At 40.7% G+C, this 18424-nt stretch overlaps 1 protein-coding gene across 5 annotated transcripts in view; it reads right to left on the bottom strand.

The window, feature by feature from the left end:
• P2RX1 (purinergic receptor P2X 1) overlaps positions 1-18424 on the bottom strand; it is a 156111-nt gene that overhangs the window by 105908 nt on the left and 31779 nt on the right. For all 5 annotated transcript variants that reach the window (XM_075589992.1, XM_075589995.1, XM_075589991.1 and 2 more), the window contains exons 2-4: positions 13319-13466; positions 10874-10945; positions 4537-4606 (exon numbers count right to left, since the gene is read on the bottom strand). In XM_075589992.1, coding sequence (XP_075446107.1) covers positions 4537-4606; positions 10874-10945; positions 13319-13466 — 290 coding nt within the window. The remainder of the gene's footprint in view (positions 1-4536; positions 4607-10873; positions 10946-13318; positions 13467-18424) is intronic.

The raw sequence follows: 18424 nt of genomic DNA, 5'->3' as shown, positions 1-18424 counted from the left end.
CAACTGGGCACATGGACCTTGGTTGTGGTCAGACAGAATTATTATTTGTGGTGTTGCAGTTCAGTGCATGTCCGGCAGGTTACGCACTGAATATCTTTGCCAATGATACTCTGAATGGTACAATGCAGTGAGTGCAGGTGTTTGGAGGAAAAGATAAAATGTACACCTCTCTGTCTAATGATCTTGTACAATAATGCACATATCTACACTGGCGACACACTTTATTCGAGCTTGGCTAGTCCCACGAATTCGGGTATACCCGGGTGTATTGAGGTTTGTGACTGTTTTCTGCCCGAGTACATTGAGTTATTTTCCAAGCAGGGATTGAAGCATTTTATTCCCGCTGGCTGCAATACTGCACAGTATATATATATAAACTGCATTACAATTCATGAATTTATGCCATCTGGTAGACACGCGAAGCATTGCAGCCTATTAAATCCTAATCATTATCATTTAACAGATCAGCCGCCCATCAGCCAGGCATGAACCCAGGCTGGGAAGGCAAATGCAACGGGGCTTGTCAGAGGTTAGGAGTGGCGCATTCCAGGTATCTGCCAGGTACATACCGGGTATTTGCTCGAATAAAGTGTGTCGGTGCAGTACTGTTGCAGTTTCACATTTTGTTAAAAAAAAACACTATGCATTTATGGAATTTGTCATAACATTTGAGCTATGCATGGCATGGGACATGGCTCTTACTCCTTGCCCAACTAGACAGGATTGCAGTTATGTCTATATGATATATTGCACCATTCAAGTCAGAACTGATGAGAGCAACTGTATCTGACATCTATGAATATATCGTTGACAAGTACAAAGTCTACAAAGAAACACTAAACCAAAAATAGTGGAGGAATTCTATTAGACTCAACTTAAGTATTAATGATTGCTTTATTAGAACACCTCCGTGTCCTGGCAAGAGGGGTGGGTGCTGGGCCCTGTACACATCATGGATGGGCATGTTCGATCATGGCAACTTTCGAAGGAGAAAGAGATGGGTCGGGAACAATAGATTAAATAATAGACCTTCCCAAACTGGTCCCTCCAATCTGTCTCCACCCGAGTACCTGCTCCAACCTGAGTGCCTGCCCTAAAACACTTATCACTTCCAGTACGGACCAAACAACTCTAAAAACGCGATCAACCTACATCCCAACTACCTACCTCCACCCCAGTACCTGCACCAGCCTCAGTACCTGTCTCTGCCTAAGTACCTGCCGAATATCATTAACATTACGGACCAACCAACTCCAAAAACAAGATTAACCTACATCCCAAATACATGATCGACTTGAGCATCTACGTACAGCACACCCCTTGCATCAACAATGGGTCACTGCCATCCAATTTTCAAGATGTCTAACCAATGTAAACAATGTACAAAAGTTTACATACAGAACTGTACTGTACACCGTCATTCCCAAATGACCCACATATGCGTTCCAAAAACCACACATGCATCTACATTAAATGAATAAAACGTTTCGTTGACAAAGGCTGTCTTTACAACCGAAACATTGGATTTATGGCTCAATAAATTCACTGATTTCTTTGTATTAAGTTTTTGTGCGTACTTCTGGAGGACTTTGCATATACTTTGGGACTCGGGCAGGGAGATCCTCATGAGCAGTGAGCACCGGCAGTATACTTATTTGGATTTTCATCTTTAATAGAAGTGCGCTAGGAATAACTTTGGTTTGTTAATGCAGTATATACAGGAAAACCTAGACTTGGCACACAGAGCTACAGTAGTCTTCTGGCTCTTAGGGCAAGAGCTGCCTTTAAATCAAATCATCTTTATTGGCATGACGAAAGAACATTTCAGTATTGCCAAAGCGTGAATAATAGGGGGTAGGGTATAATGATTGCACGGTATATGGGTAACAGTTTCACACAGGCATGTGGGGGTTAGTCTCTCAGCTTGTGGCAGGTGCTGATGTAGTGTGCAGCCAGTTCTGCTGTGGTTTCATCTTCTCCCAGGAGGATCGCTATTTGTTGGTTCTCCTCTATATTATTAAAGTTCTGGATAACAGCAGTTAGTTTCTCTAGGTGGGCACTCCTCACTTCAGAGTATTGTGTGCAGCGCAGCAGGAAGTGCGTTTCATCTTCTACCTCTCCTAGCTCACATCTTTGGCATATTCTCATCTCCCGGGGCTTCCAGTTCTGTCTGTGTCTGCCTGTTTTAACTCACTCAAAAAAAAAACCCCATAAAGATAAGCATCAGACAATTCTCTACTCCACCAGAGAGGCAGTCAGACCTCTTTAATAGAAGTCAAAAATTGCATTGATTACAAAATGTACTTAAAAAAATAACACATCAAGCTCATTAATATTATTATATAATCCCACATTTTTTTTCTAGTGTTAGTATGCAAATGTGTAAAAAACAAAAACAAAAAGGGAAAGTTTTTTTAATGTATTGTACATTTGAAAATTGTATTCCTTTTAATAATAACTAAAAGAGTCCCAACAAGAAAACAAAAATACATAAAATAAAAGCAGTGACCTTCTGCTATCAATCTGTGGAATTACCAACATGGATTGTTACCTAGATAGTCCCAAAGACAATTTACTGGGGCGAAAACACACCACATTTAATGTTGTAAATAAAGCTGTGAGAAGTGTGTTTATCCCTTGTGCATGAACATTGGCACAAGTTTAAAAACACTTCACACTTTATATCCTAAAAAAAATATGCTGTACATCAGGGGCCTTCTCACCTCCTGGCTCGCGCCCCCTCTCCTGCAAGGCTCCGGCGTTGAGTCGCAGGGTCATATGATGTCACGTCAACATGATATCACGTCACCCAAATGACGCCGGTTACCATGGCGAAACGTCGTCGAATATCAGGTATGAGAAGCTGCTGAGGCCTCGCGTGGTCCCCCCGGCAATTAATTTAAGTGCCTTGGGGGAGAATATCTGGACCTCTGTAGCCGCCGCGCCCCCCCTGGAAATTCTCATGCCCTCCCTGGGAGGCGCGCCTCCCACTTTGTGCACCCCTGCTGTACATAATGGCCCATAAGGACAACTGAATGGACCATAATATGTCTACTGCGCCAGATCTACTATCTGTAGATTGGTGTTCGAGAGAAACGTTTTAATTGGTCTCAGCCAATGGAATTAGAAGTAACATTTTTTTCTCCAAAATAGCTGCAATATGAAGTCCAGAATAGAAATGATTCAGCGCATAGCCAATGAGTGGGTCCCAAACAAAATTAGTAAAAAATAATCTTTATTGGTCCATGGTTAAAAAAACGGAGGTAAGCATCCTCCTACGCGTTTCGTGCCTATAAAGTGATAAAGGCATATAGGCACGAAATGCTTAGGAGGGTGCTTACCTCCGTTTTTTAACCATGGAACAATAAAGATTATTTTTACTAATTTTGTTTGGGACCCACTCCATTGGCTGTACGCTGAATCATTTCTATTGTGGACTTCTACTACTTCTTCTGGCTGCACGCCTACCAAGACACACTGGACTGGGCTACATCTATGTGAGTACAACTATCTTATTCTACATATCTTAAGCTGTGAGCCTGGGACTATCCCAATTAAGTTTGTGACTGGGTTCACAACCCTCAGCCTTGACCTTCAGAGATTAATATGTCCCTTCACTGACTCCACTTCTATCAAGATTTATGTTGTCATACCTCACTAGCCCCAATATTCAGTGTTTGTGTCTATATTATCATGTCAATTATATGAGGGATAAGAATCCAGCGCTGGAGCGCATGAAACACTAACTTGCCCTGTAGCTGCAATATGAGGCCGATCAATGATGTTTTGTCAAAAATAGCTCCAAGGCTTCTCACCTTCTCTTTCCTTGGAATGGTGGAGTTATTGAATTTTAGGTCTTTGAAGGCGTTACTCATAGCATCTGTTAGGCCCTAAAGCACAATCAGTTGCAGCTCGGAGTTAGAGGCATTAAGCTGTAGCCAGTGCAATGCCAACCAATTAGAGATGGATCGTTAGAGATGTCCAACATCAACTAGATATCATCCACATACTGATGGACCTGAATTTATTTTCTCTATATAATGTCCCCTAGAGCTTTAACATATGTATTGAATTGAACAAGGGCAATGGCAGGTCCCTGAGGGACGCCACAAATCAGCAGGATTGTGTTTGAAGAATTAACTTAAAGGGCAATTTTCTGACACTGGTCCCTATGAAAGGACTGGAACCATAATTATATGCAAAAATAACAGTGGTACTTGAGGTCATTGGTGTGGGAGTAACATTATGTTATTTTAGGGTAACATTGTCTTCAAATAAATTGACATTATTTACATCTTGACGTCATTCTCATCCATACCCTTAAATAAGGCTTTTGCTGAGGAGGAGAGAAAAGGTAAATAATGCTACTTTATTTAAGTCATGTCTACTGTAACTCTAGGGTTACTCCTAACCAGACTCTGAAATAGGACTTTTGTCTGGATGCAAGTAACGCCAGCATTACAGTAAGTGTGACTTAAATAGCTTTAGGAAGAATTAAAAATATATGTCAAAGCAATTGTAGCAAATGTCTTTTACCTTGACCCTGTCGAGTAAATGTGATTTGTTGGCAGTCATCATTGGTTTTGCATGGTGCTGCATCTGGAAGCTACAACAACAAAGAGATTTGGTGAGAATTCTGGCTTATAGTGGTTTTATTAAAACCAGAGACATAACATAAAACACAGACAAAGCTCAGTTTTGTCTGTGTTTTATGTTATGTCTCTGGTTTTAATGCATATTGCCATGCTCAGTAGCACTCCTCTGACACTCATATGCTTATATATATGTTGTGGGTATTTTGGGGGTTTAATAGGAGCTTGTTAGGTGTCCAGTATGTTTTATAGTGGTTTTACATGAGAGAGCGAGCGAGAGAGCGGAGAATTAAATAACAAAAGCATATTTCTCAGCGTTACTCATAACGGTGCTTAGTGAATCTGGGATACATTTGATTTAGGAATACATGGGGTAAAAAAATAACACCACATTTTCAATGTTGTAAAACTGGATTAAGGTCACATTATTTGTTTTAGGGAATACTGTACTCATTTTAACATGTGAGAAGAGATAAAAAGTAGCGCCAATAATGATGTGATACCAATTAAAGGATATTAAAAAATATATGGATTGATAATATCCTAAAAAATATTAAAAATTATATTATAATAATATATTAATAATATCCTATGTGCTCATTAAGTGAATACATTATATATCACATCAATATGTAATAAACAATAAAAATGGAAAGAAGGGGTTAACCAGTCCTTTTCAGGGTAGCGGCATTACGTCACCACGCATGCGCATGACGGGCCGCATCGAGCGCAGATCAACATTAAGGCCAGTTGCTGTAGGAGACACGATTTGATCTCCACAAACTTGGTTTTGCCTGTCGGAAGGAGCTTCTGGAGTCTTGCATCAGTTACCATCTGTCTGCAGTGTCAAGTGAGAGTTGGACTGCTGATTCTACATGCTGACTAACCAGATTGGCTGTGATTTTATCACACATTGCATTTTATTCACCTACTTTTGTGAGTGAATTTTCACCCCCCCTTTCTTCCCCCCCCCTCCTCCTCCTTTCCAATAAATGTACAATTTTACACTATGGGGCGTGCGCTCTCTCTTCTCTTTTTTTCATTTTAACATGTGTTAACTTAGGCTTTGTCCATAGTGAAAGCGAGCGCGAGTGCTACTTGCCTCTCCGGCGATGTGTGGACTGTAGGTTTTTGGAAAGTGAGCAAGGGGGTGGGCGCGGTCATGACGTGAGGGGGCATGTCAAGGAATGTCATGCATGAGAACACACCTTTAGCAAATAATAAAATGTATAATACCATGCAATTTACAGAAGTATTCTGCAAACACACGCACACACACACACACACACACACACACACATATATATATATATATATATATATATATATATATACACACACAGTTGTGTGAAAAAGGAGGTACACCCTCTTTAAATTCTATGGTTTTACATATCAGGACATAATAACAATCATATGTTCCTTAGCAGGTCTTAAAATTAGGTGAATACAACCTCAGATGAACAACAACACATGACATATTACACCGTGTCATGATTTATTTAACAAAAATAAAGCCAAAATGGAGAAGCCATGTGTAAAAAACTAAGTACACCCTTACTGCTTCCATAGGAATTAAGATGCTAAGTAGCAGACAGGTGCTGCTAATCAAATGTCCTTGATTAATTGATCATCAGCAAGTGTGACCACCTCTATAAAAGCCGAAGTTTTAGCAGTTTGCTGGTCTGGAGCCTTCAGGTGTGTGTTAACACAATGCCAAGGAGGAAAGACATCAGCAATAATCTTAGAGAAGCAATTGTTGCTGCCCATTAATCTGGGAAGGGTTATAAAGCTATTTCCGAACAATTTCAAGGCAATGAAGGGGTTAAGAGCGCTGAATATATCCAATAATATGTGAAATGAAAGAAAACAAAAATAGTGCAGATGGTATATGCCAGTGTTTGGATAAACAATAAAGCTCTGATGTGATTGCACTCACAATACTTCCAGATAAAGAGAGTGTGTCAGAGATACTTCTCTCTCTGACTGGAGCCCTTTTGTGGAGAGATGGTGTAGTCACAGGATATCCCTCAGTATGTATGGTTTGTAGTCGTCAGATATACAATGAGAGAAAGATGCCACAATAGTGTGTAATGTTTCACCAAATATATTCACAGATATAGGATGGAGCAAACGAGTGAAACGCGTGGAGTCAGAGTGTTAGCTTGGGAGAACTGGAACTTGGAAGCACGGGCATTCGGAGCTGTACCCAGAGGCAAGATATCCTTCCGCCCACACGTGTGATGTCGTCCGGAAGTAACGTATGCGGAAGGGTTAGCTGAGACGCAACTGGGATACACAGCTGTTTCTACCTGCGCAGTGCTCCATTATATCGGCGGTTCTCTCCAATGAATTTTTTAATATGGAAAATGTGAATTTGTTACTCTTTATCCTATATCTGTGAATATATTTGGTGAAACATTACACACTATTGTGGCATCTTTCTCTCATTGTATATCTGACGACTACAAACCATACTACAAACTATGGAGACATAGTATATGGCTCGGCTCCTCAAACCCACCTTAGCAAACTTGACACCCTCTACAATTCAATTTGTCGTTTTGTTCTCCAATGCAACTACAACACACATCACTGCGAAATGCTCAAAGAACTAGATTGGTCATCACTAGAGTCTAGGCGCAAATTCACCTTTCCTGTCTCACCCTCAAATACTTTCTGGGCAAGCTATCCAGCTACCTGAACAAGCTCCTCACCCCTACCACATGCAGCACCTATCACCTGAGATCAGACTCCAAAAGACTATTCATGGTCCCAAGGCTCAACAAAGTATCCGGACGTTCCTCCTTCTCCTTCGGTGCACCCCAAAACTGGAATAACCTACCAGATACTCTCATATCAACCACCAGCTTAAGTTCTTTCAAATCTAAGGCTGTCTCACACTTTATACTGGACACCTAACAAGCTCCTATTGAACCCCCAAAATAACCACAATAAATCATTCTTCTTGTTATTACACAGGTTATTAAGAATTTATATTAGCGTTAGGGACCCCTGAATTGTGGTCTGCCGTGACGTTGGCTCAGGGGCTTACAACAATTTTGGCCAAAAATGTCAAACTAAAAGACCATTTTACTTAATAAATATTTATACATATATATTTAGGCACTGTACCGTGTATGAGTTTCACTGGATGTGCTAAAACTGAGCTTTGTCTGTGTTTTATGTTCTGTCTCTGTCTCACACTTTAATCTGGTCTGTAACTGTTTCATACGCTCATAATATATATTTTCTTTAACTGTGCACGCAATGTCTTGTATATAATGTATACCTTGTTCATTTATATAACTGTATTTGTAACCATGTATTATTTGTTTTACTCTGTGCCCAGGACATACTTGAAAACGAGAGGAAACTCTCAATGTATTACTTCCTGGTAAAATATTTTATAAATAAATAAAATAAATAAATAAATAAATACATACATACTGAGGGATATCCTGTGACTACACCATCTCTCCACAAAAGGGCTCCAGTCAGAGAGAGATGTATCTCTGACACACTCTCTTTATCTGGAAGTATTGTGAGTGCAATCTCATCAGAGCTTTATTGTTTATCCAATCACTGTCATATACCATCTGCACTATTTTTGTTTTCTTTCATTCCACATATTATTGGATATATTCAGCGCTCCTCCTCTCAAAGAAGAAATCCATTACCCTTGGGACAAAGAACAGTCCCACTTGGATGTTGAGCAGCTTTATTCATTCACTGTATATATTGTTTCATCATTACTTCTCACTATGGGTTGGTGAAAGATATTGATTAATCACGTATTTAAACTTTATTCACTTTGCACTTTGCATGTGATTACATTTATTTAATATCACTTTTGTATCACTTTAGAAGTGCCCAGTCCACTCCCCCTTTTCCTTAATGAAGGAGTTAAACCTGAGTACTCTGTTTATTGGGGGAAGAGAGGGGTTGGCTGAAGGGGGTAGTGTCCCAGGATGGATGATTAAGCCTGCCGGGAAGTTTGTGGGAGGAGTTAACCCTTCACTACCATAGCTGTGGTAACCGCTATGATTATGAAGGGGTTAACCACTCCCGCTACCCACCTTAGAGGCCTTACCACCCACCCTTTGGGCAACCACTCACCCTTCATCCAATCCCTCTGCCCCCAAGAAACATTAAAAAACACAACAACCCTACTACCCACCTCCTCTACCCCCAACAAATCCCCTTAATACATACAATAAAATAATGGGCAAAATTACTATTATCCAGATTTGGTACATTTGCCCATTCAAAATAAAACATTAACCAGTCAGCATAAAGTAAATAAAAGTTTTACTTACCCCTGCCAGGATGAAGGCCGTCCTCATCACCGTCCTCCCCGTCCATGTCCTCTGTGGGCTGCAGCAGTACAATAAAAATACAAACTAATGGCCCCTAACCTCTTAATCACCTTAGCGGTTAGTAACCTCTATAGTAATTAAAGGGTTAACCAGCTTAATTATACATATTTGGTGCTGGTTTTTTAATTTGTTGTGTATTTAGTTTTTTTTTTTTTTTAGGTTTCCCAATGACTGCCATAGTGGTGAATCATGCCCATATTATATGGGCATGATGTCCCACTGTGCGAGTCAATGGGTAGAGAGTGGGGGTTGTTGCCCCCGGGAGGTAGGTTAGGCCTCCCGGGTGCGTAGTGGGGTAGGGGGGTTAACACTTTAATTACTATAGTGGTTCCTAACCGCTATGGTGATTAAAGGGATTAGTGGCCATTAGTCTGTATTTTTATTATACTGTTGCAGCCCACGGAGGACATGGACACGGAGGATGGTGATGAGGACTGCCTTCATCCTGGCTTGGGTAAGTAGAACTTTTATTTACTTTATGTTGGCTAGATTATGTTTTATTTTGAATCAGCAAATGAGCTATTATCCAAATCTGGATTATAGTAATTTTGCCCATTACTGTACTGTATGTGTTGGGGGGCTTATTTGGGGTAGAGAGGGTGCCCATTCATTCCTATTGGGGTTATCTTTGCTCCCATTGACGACATAGGTAATTCCACTGGCAATGATGGGTGTATTGGCTAGTATTGTATTTTAATGTTTATTGTGAGTAGCAGGGGTGGGTTAAGGTGGTATTTGGACCGTGGTGGGTGTTTATGTCTATCATGTGGGTAGTGGGATGGGTTAACCCCTTCATTACCTTCCCGGTAGTAACTGCTAACGTAATCAAGGGGTTAACTCCTCCTTCATCCCCCCCCCCCGCAAGGCCTAAACACCCACATGGGCCAAATACCACCTTCACTCACCCTTGCTACCCACAATAAACAGGAAAATAGTATTTAACCCCTTCATTGCCTTAGCTGTTAGCCACTAAGGTAATGAAGCTGCCTGCAAATGTATTTTTTTTGCATAGGATTGAAGCCGGGGGTCTCCGGAGCTGGTATTAATGTGTAGCACCTCCAGAGACACCCGACATCAATCCAATGCAGGAAAAATAAAAATAAATTTCTAAGTCCAACTCTCAATTCCCTTCTCGCCACCCTTGGGATAGCGAGATGAGATCTGTGATAAGCTCGCTATTTCAGAGGCCTGATGTCATTAAAGGCTACTAGAAAAGCGTGATCTTATCGAAATGGTGCTATTTTGCTGTTTGAAGCTCCCACTCGGTGTGTTTGGCCAAGAGTGAGACCACTCTGGAAAATGCACTTCCCGTCCAAGTTTGGCAACTCATCGTAGCTTTCTCAATAGCAAATCTGCCAAATCGCACAGGAAGTGCCAGAAAAGCTCGATGAGTTGGTTATCAAACCTACTAGAATAGGCCCCAATGTGTCCATCTGCCACAGGGACTCTGCAAAACTGTAGAGAGTAGATAGTTGAATGATGAATGCGGCACTCACGTGGTCTTTGAATAATCAGGAAAAATGTATTATTTATAGGATTAACATTTCGGGCCTTTACTTGGACACTGTGAAATATCCACGATAAGGACAGAAATTATGATCCGATAAATAATACATTTATTACCCCAGTAAAACACGTGTTGACATCACAGAATAACATTAAATAACGTGTTATTTCCTTAGCTATTGTTTTCAATAGTATACCTGTTAAATAACGTGCTAGCGTTCACGCAGCACATTGCATTAATGGTGCAATAACATCTGCAACAGTATGTCTATATACTGCACTGAAGTTGAACTGTTTTACCATCTCCATCACAAGCATAATAGAACCCAACATCTTGTTATGAAATTATACCAATAAGAAATGACCATTTCATCTTTACAACAGTTTATTTGTGTTTACCTCATTACAGAACCCCATTTTTTGTTCTGGGGTAACAATAAAGTTAGTCATCACCACGAAAGAGCTGTCCCCCTGCAGAAAGAGGAGAAAAATGACACCATGTGAGAAATTAGCTGGAGGCTTCAGTTCAGAGTCTCTAGTTTTGGTGAAGTGTAAACTGAACTCCCATGTGACCTGTGACCTGTTCTCACTGAACTGCAGAAACAGTCTATGACTGTCGTTTGATTAGGATTCTATCTTCCAGGCAAGGGTACATCCAGATGGACTAATTGTGTCCCATGATATAGCCACCACGTCACGATGTCTGGCACTCCAGGGGCTTCAGGACATAGTGACTACGTCATGGGCTTTCTTGCTCATTTACTAGGGGAGATCTCGTTCTGAGCTCCTGTGGACCGCTGAACATAATCTAGCCAGCAGGAGAACAGAAGAGGAGAACTCTTCGTTTCCCATCATCAGTTGTGACGCAGAAATCACGTGAATGCTCTGAAGAACATCATGTGATCACAGAACCAGAGTGCTACAGCCCCTCTGGCACTCAAAGGGTTAAGGTATAGGGAAATGAAGCGACTTGCTCTCACAATGAGAGATGACACTGTGATGAAAACTGTAAATGTATCCAATTCAAAGGCAGCATCCCTACTGCTAAGTAGTGATGTGTAAATTTGCTGAGATTCGCAGCAAAAATTTGATCCAACTTTTGGCACCAAATGTTCTTTTGAACAAATGTGCTATTTCACCTTTCCTAAAGTGGTAAAATACCAGCCCCATGATTTTTTCATTATGTTTGCTCGAATTTTAAAAGTGAGAGTAATCAAGAATGCAATGGCCATTGCCTTTACAGCGTTAATCTAATTTGCCACGATTTTCGTCGCCAAATCGAAACAGGTGATATTCGACAAGTTTGACTAAGCGCACAAAAAGTTTGCACATCTATAATGCTAAGCTACCCCTTTACGCCTTCACAGCCTGATGCTAATGTACTTCAACCCTTACCAAAACACAGTAAAGGAATTCCACTGTTGGTTATTATTAATACTGTGGGTTTGAGGGTAGCTGGTGTGAGCACTATACTTAAAGTATGTAGAAGACTTAATTGTCCCCTTCTCCTGGGATATGGTGGGATATTCTGCAAAAACACTGCATTGTTACCTTTGGAAACTGTGGTTTTCCTTTGTTGTAATAGAATATGCTGTGTTATCTGGAGGAACATTGAAGCCTGCTACATCTGTCTAAATGTAACAGTTTATTCGCCAAAATGCTTTACAGATCTTGGCTACTTTAAAAATGTAGTCCAGTTTAGTTTGTGCTGCAAGAAAGTGAAAGCAATCTGACGTGTAACACATCTTTTTAATGGATGTTATTATTTAGTACATAGTAATTTGCCCAGCAAAATTTAGGCCCAAAGGTCTAACTGCAAAAAGTACAATATTAACCCTTTGGTCCTGGAGAGTGCCATGGTCCCTCTGGCAAATCGTGATCACGTGAGCACTCCTTAGAGAGCGATCACGTGATCGCAGTGTCCCTAAACCCAGAAACAGAACAGCAGCCCTCCTCTTCTATTTCGCTGTGTTTCAGATAGGGGAAAATGAGCACAAAAGGAGCATGACTCCCTGCGTTCCAGACCCCATGACGTTGTGGCTATGTCCTGGGGCACCAGGTTTAAATACCTATAAATAAATAAAGGTTAAATAAAGGTTTAAATACCACAGAATATACCTACTGTCATTGCAGACTACTGTAATCAAGGGCGTATAGCTAAATGAGCAAAAGAAACCTGCAGTGATTTCAAATATTTATCTACGTGGCCTACGTTTTAAAAGCAGTTTTGATGAAAATTACAGTTATGAGGACAGACGTACTGACATCAGCGGCGCTGAAGTTCAGTCCTCGTGGGCTTTATTTTCAGAGCAATACATTCCTAAGCAAGTTGTGACTGGGATAATTAAGGCTACTATAATTGGTTACATTTGTGTTAATTAGAGAAAACACAGAAGTCGGGACTGAGGCAGCACAGAGCCATTCTTCATTCAGACTTTATCAGAGAAGCGGTCATCTCCTCCTGAATGTCTTTATATAAATAAACAAGCAAAAGAAACATTTCATATTTGTTGGGATTTGTTCCAGGCCGTGATTCCTTTTGATGGATTGTATTAGATGAAATTATAGCGTACATAGCTTTCAAATCGTCAAATCTCTTCTAGACTTGTTAAGTTACATGTTTCATTATTATTAATTGGGTTGTCTAAAAGGAACCATGGCTTTAAAATGCATTTTCTCTATGAAGAATGAGCTGTGGGAAGACATAGAAACATAAATATACCAAGTGCCATTAAACAATAAACCAGATTAATTTTCAGGGGAGAACATATTCCCCCTTAGCCTGCAGTACTTACCTCCTCAAATGAATGATGCCATTACAAAGACCACACACATAACTCTTACCTGGGGTGGGAAAACATAGTCTGTAGCATCCCAGATTTCCAGGCCAAAGTTTGATACGTTGGTAATGGCTAAGCCTTTCATTTTAATGGAGACAGAGCTGATGATGCCATCCACAGACTGGTAACCTTTCTCATACAGAAACACCCATCTAAACACAAAGGGAAAAACCACAATAAAATATATTATAACGATTACTTACAGAATAAGCACAGGTTTAAAAAAAAAAAATGGTCGGTACCAAAGGGAACTTTTGAGTTCAAGGAGCAACAAATAATTAAGTACATCATTAACAGGTGATTATTTATATATATATATATATATATATATATATATATATATATATATATATATATATAAAATGTAGATTCCTTACCAGGCAGACCAGGAGTCCAAGACCACGCAGCAAGAACCGAGACAGCACTCAGATTGATATCAAATAAAAATGTATTAAAAAAAAAAGGCTTTATATATACATACATACACTCTCTTACTCTCTTATATTGTATAATAGAATATATTTTTTTCATGTGAGCTTCTATGAGTTTCTGGGAATTACAGGTTATTGGGTCAATTGTGAATAACACATTTTACAAAGTACAGTATGTAGCATTTATGTAGGCGCAGCGCTGCTTGATCAAAGGAAACGGTATCACCTACTACTTAAGTACTCTGTTTGCCAGAGACATGCTTTGTAAAAAGTCACCAAGGGCCTACGTACAGTACATACTCTCAAAGTGATTTTAGGTACTGTACACCTAACACTTTTTTCTGTTTGTTGATAAGCCAATGAAAAAGCATGTTATGGGGCATGAGGAAGAGATACAAATCCTCACTACTTATTGCTACAATGTACCAACCGTGCCCAAATCTTGAGCTGATGTATGCACAGCTTCATTATTATTTAATTGATAACGTGCCAACATATTGTGCAGCATAGTACAGTACAAAAGGGGTGTGAAGCCAATAATCACAAAACGACAACATTGACATACACTCATATTGTAAGGAGATCACTGCTCCATTGAGCTTATAGTCTAATTGACAAGGAGAGTGGAAACACAATGGCTCCTATGTACAGTACCAACATACAGAAAAGCATGTTTTAACACATTGCTCCAATTTTGCTTCAAAATTGCGTCATATGTACCAAACTTGTTCCTCCTGTTCCATACATAAGGCGCACATTTTTAAGCAACAAAATTAACGTCACCTCAGACCTGGCGGATTTTGGGGCGCAGATTGAAAGGAGAAAAAGGGACACACAGAGGTGCACAGTTTGATACATCTCATTATAATCTGTGCACTATGTAACTCCTCCCAAACCCCTCCTATTGACACTCCTCAAAACACAAGTTGACGTACAGTATACGATGCAAAAAGTGAAGTAAAGTCCTTGGTGATGTAACCCCTTCTAAAATGCATACAGCACTCACACAAACTGCCCTCTGCCAGACTCTTCTCCAATGTGCACTCAGCATGTGACTCATAATGGGAATGGCTTTAAGAGAGTAGAGACTAAGGGGGAGCGGAGAAATAAAGAAGCATTGGTGGAGCATACGGGAAGGAGAGCTTCTGCATCCTGAGGGATCTCACAACTACCGGTGGTGATAAAGAGCCAGGCGACAGCGATCCGCACAAGGTCAGCGGATGCAGGATAAAGGGGGTGCAGGGCGACTGTGAGTGTGGTCCAGCGAAGCACCCATCGGGAAATAGTAGGAGTTCAGTAGTACACCCGCAGGTGTCTGAATACAAGATAAAATGTACACGTCTCTGTCTAATAACCTTGCAGATCTCTACTGCGCAGTTTCGCACTCTATTAAAAAAACACTATGCATTAACCAAATCTGGCTCATAACGTTTATACTGTACATGCATGGGGCATGGCGCTTTCTCCAGGCCACACAAGAAAATATATTATATAGGCTGTTATGCCTATCTGATATATTGTGCAATTCAAGTCGGGGCAGATAAGAGTGTGTCTCTACCTGAAATCTATCATTATATAGTTAACATGTACCCATTTTACGCAAAAACACCAAATAAAAAAGGCTGGAGGAATTCTATTCGAACCAACTTAAGCATGAATGATTGCTTTGTTAAAACACTGCGCACCGGCAAGTGGGGTGGGTGCTGGGCCCTGTACGCATCATGGATGGGTATGTTCAATGATGGCAATTTTCGAAGGAGAAAGAGATTGAATAATAGAGCTTCCCGAACTGATCACTCAAATCTGCCCCCACCTTAGTACCTGCCTCCACCTTAGTACCTGCCTCCACCCGAGTACCTGCCCCAATACCATTACAAGTATGAACTAGCCAGCTCCGAAAATGAGATGAACCTAGAGCCCAACTACATGATTGACTCTAACAACTATGTACAACACAGCCCTTGCATCAACAATGGGTTGCTGCCCCCAATTTTCAGCTTGTGTATAATCAAGGTAAATATAAGTTTACATACAGAACAGTAGAACTATCATTCTCAAATGACCTGCATATGCATGCCACAGACCTACATTCAAAGACCTGCATGCATATACTGTAGACACTGTACTTTATGCATGAATTATTTCTTGTTTATTAATAGGTACAGTAAATAATCTCTCAATTATTTTACAGAATAAAACTGTCAAACTGACATACAGAAGATGTCAATTGAAATCTAAAAACTATTAATATTTTCAACTTTTTTAATACTGTAGAGATATTTTATTTTGATCAGAGTGGGCACATAGATACATATTTTATTATACTATTATACTAGGGTAGTTTCCATGAAACAGTTTTTACGAACTTGTCTTCTGTGGTAACCGCAAAGCATTGTAAATGCAATGCACAGTGACTTGCTGTAGTACAGTTTTTTCTTTTTAATTTTTTTTATATATATTTTAATCGGAGTGGGCATTTTGTGACATATGTATACTGTACATTATTATACTTTTATACTACTGTATGGGAGTCTCACTAAAATAAAAACATTGTAACCGCAAAACATGTAAATGCAAAGTGACTTGTTTCTTCTGAAATATTTATAGGTATTCAGTGTCTATATTAGTGCTGTGGGATCTTGCACACTATCGACTTCATGGATGCATAGACAAAGCAGTCCCCCCTCATCAACTTAAATTCTAGCAAGCGGACAACCCCCCCCTCCCGAGGCGAAATACCAGTGTCTAAGGTCCCTTCTCACGTGTCAGCCTTTCCCTCACGTGTTGAGAAACTCATGCCCACCCCCTCCCCACTCTCCAGCCCTCCTCCTCGGAAATTCCAATTCAAAGTCACACATATCCTATGCGTTCCATAGACAAGAATGTGCATACACACATCCTCTGTGGCCTTTACTTCTGCAAGTATAGCAAGTATTATATTTTAATTGGAGTGGGCACATAGAGATATCCATTTTTATACTAGGGGAGTTTCACTGAAATAAAAATGTGGTGACCGCTAAGCACTGTAAATGCAATGCACAGTGACTCATAATATAGTGTTTTCTACTTTTTTATATTTTAATCAGAGTGGGCACTTTGAGACATACTGTACATTATTATACTTTCATACTACTTTATGGGAGTTTCACTGAAATAAAAACATTCTAACTGCAAAATGCAAAGTGACTAGTTTCTTCTGTAATATTTAAATGTATTCCGTGTTCACATTGTTATATGCACATTTTACAGTGGCAAAGTGTGAATGTACACTTTGACGTGCCGTTTTTATTCATATAAAGTATATTCTGTATCCAAGATCTCCTGCACTATGTAGTCTCTTTCTTGTATATTTGAGACATAGAAAATACCATTAAGTAGGGTGACCAGACATCCCTGTTTAGTCGGCACATTCCCAGTTATTCACCACTTGTCCCGGGTCCTGACTTTCCTGGCCACTGTCCCAGTTTTTCTCTGCATTGGGCGCGCATGCGCAATCACAACTTGTCGGACCGTGCATGCGCAATCGCCAAACTATGATCGCGCATGCGCACTAGCAGTGGGCAAGTGTCCTTCATAGAATGTGATGATACCTACCACATATTTATTGGGAACATATAGCACTATTGTGTATTTATTTTACCAGGAAATGTAGCACCGGTACTTTGTATTTAAATCCACTGCGTCATGCAGGCTAGCAGGAAGATGCAACGGATTATGTTGCAGCTTCCTAATGGCCCACAAGACACAGAGATTTAAACCTGCAGTGTTTGTCCTGCCGGGGACGGTATCAGCTCTACACAGGTATCTCGGGAACCAGGGATCGCTGGAGCTAAAATTAACACTATTCAGCTCCAGGGACACCATGCTTCCCAGCTATGTAAAAAACGGGTGAGGATACAAAAAAAATCAAGTAGGGGGAATTACTCCTTTAAATCACACTCTGGGTTATTTACCAATGTAATATATAAAGAAGCAAATCCATTTTGTCATTTTCAACCATTTTTTGTGAGTTATCTCATTTTGCTAAGTCTTGGATTTATCATGTAAATTGAAGCAGGCTGAAAGGAATACAGAAGTAGTAAGGCTTACTGTCCTTGGCACTGAGGACAAACAATTAAAAAGCAGCAGCGCCAGAGACAGTGTCTGCTGCGATGGAGCCATGGGGAGGGGTTCATGCATTCGAACGGGACGCCCTACTGCGTTAATCCTTTGTTGCTGCTACCACCACCACTGTCGCGTGACCACATGTGGCGGCAGTACCAAAAACACAAAGGAGTATAATCTATCAACTCTAAAATCAATGTGGCTTCTGTGTCAGACCGGTGATCTCGCAACGTATAGTAACAGGGACTTAGCCCTATTTGGATAAAGCTTCCGCAGAACTCTGAATTAGTGGTGTACCGAGTACCCGGAATTACCCGGTACCTGGCGTAACCCGGCACATTATCAGCTGCCCGGACCTTACCCGGACCAGGCAACTGAGAAATGGGCCCGGCGCCGGGTAATGTCAGAGTACCTGAAAATCTAATTACTTACCTTTCAGCTGACGTGGGACAGCAGGATTCTATAGCAGAGGTGCGGCGGGCGGGAGCGGAGGAGGAGCGGGTGGGAGCGAAGGTGCGGCAGACGGGAGCGGAGGTGCGATGGCGGGCGGGAGAGGAGGAGCAGCAGGCGGGAGC

Source organism: Ascaphus truei, chromosome 3 (assembly GCF_040206685.1).
Source record: "Ascaphus truei isolate aAscTru1 chromosome 3, aAscTru1.hap1, whole genome shotgun sequence".
NCBI lineage: Eukaryota > Metazoa > Chordata > Amphibia > Anura > Ascaphidae > Ascaphus > Ascaphus truei.
Note: the sequence above shows the minus strand (reverse complement) of the source record. Positions and strands in the feature narration are given on the sequence as shown.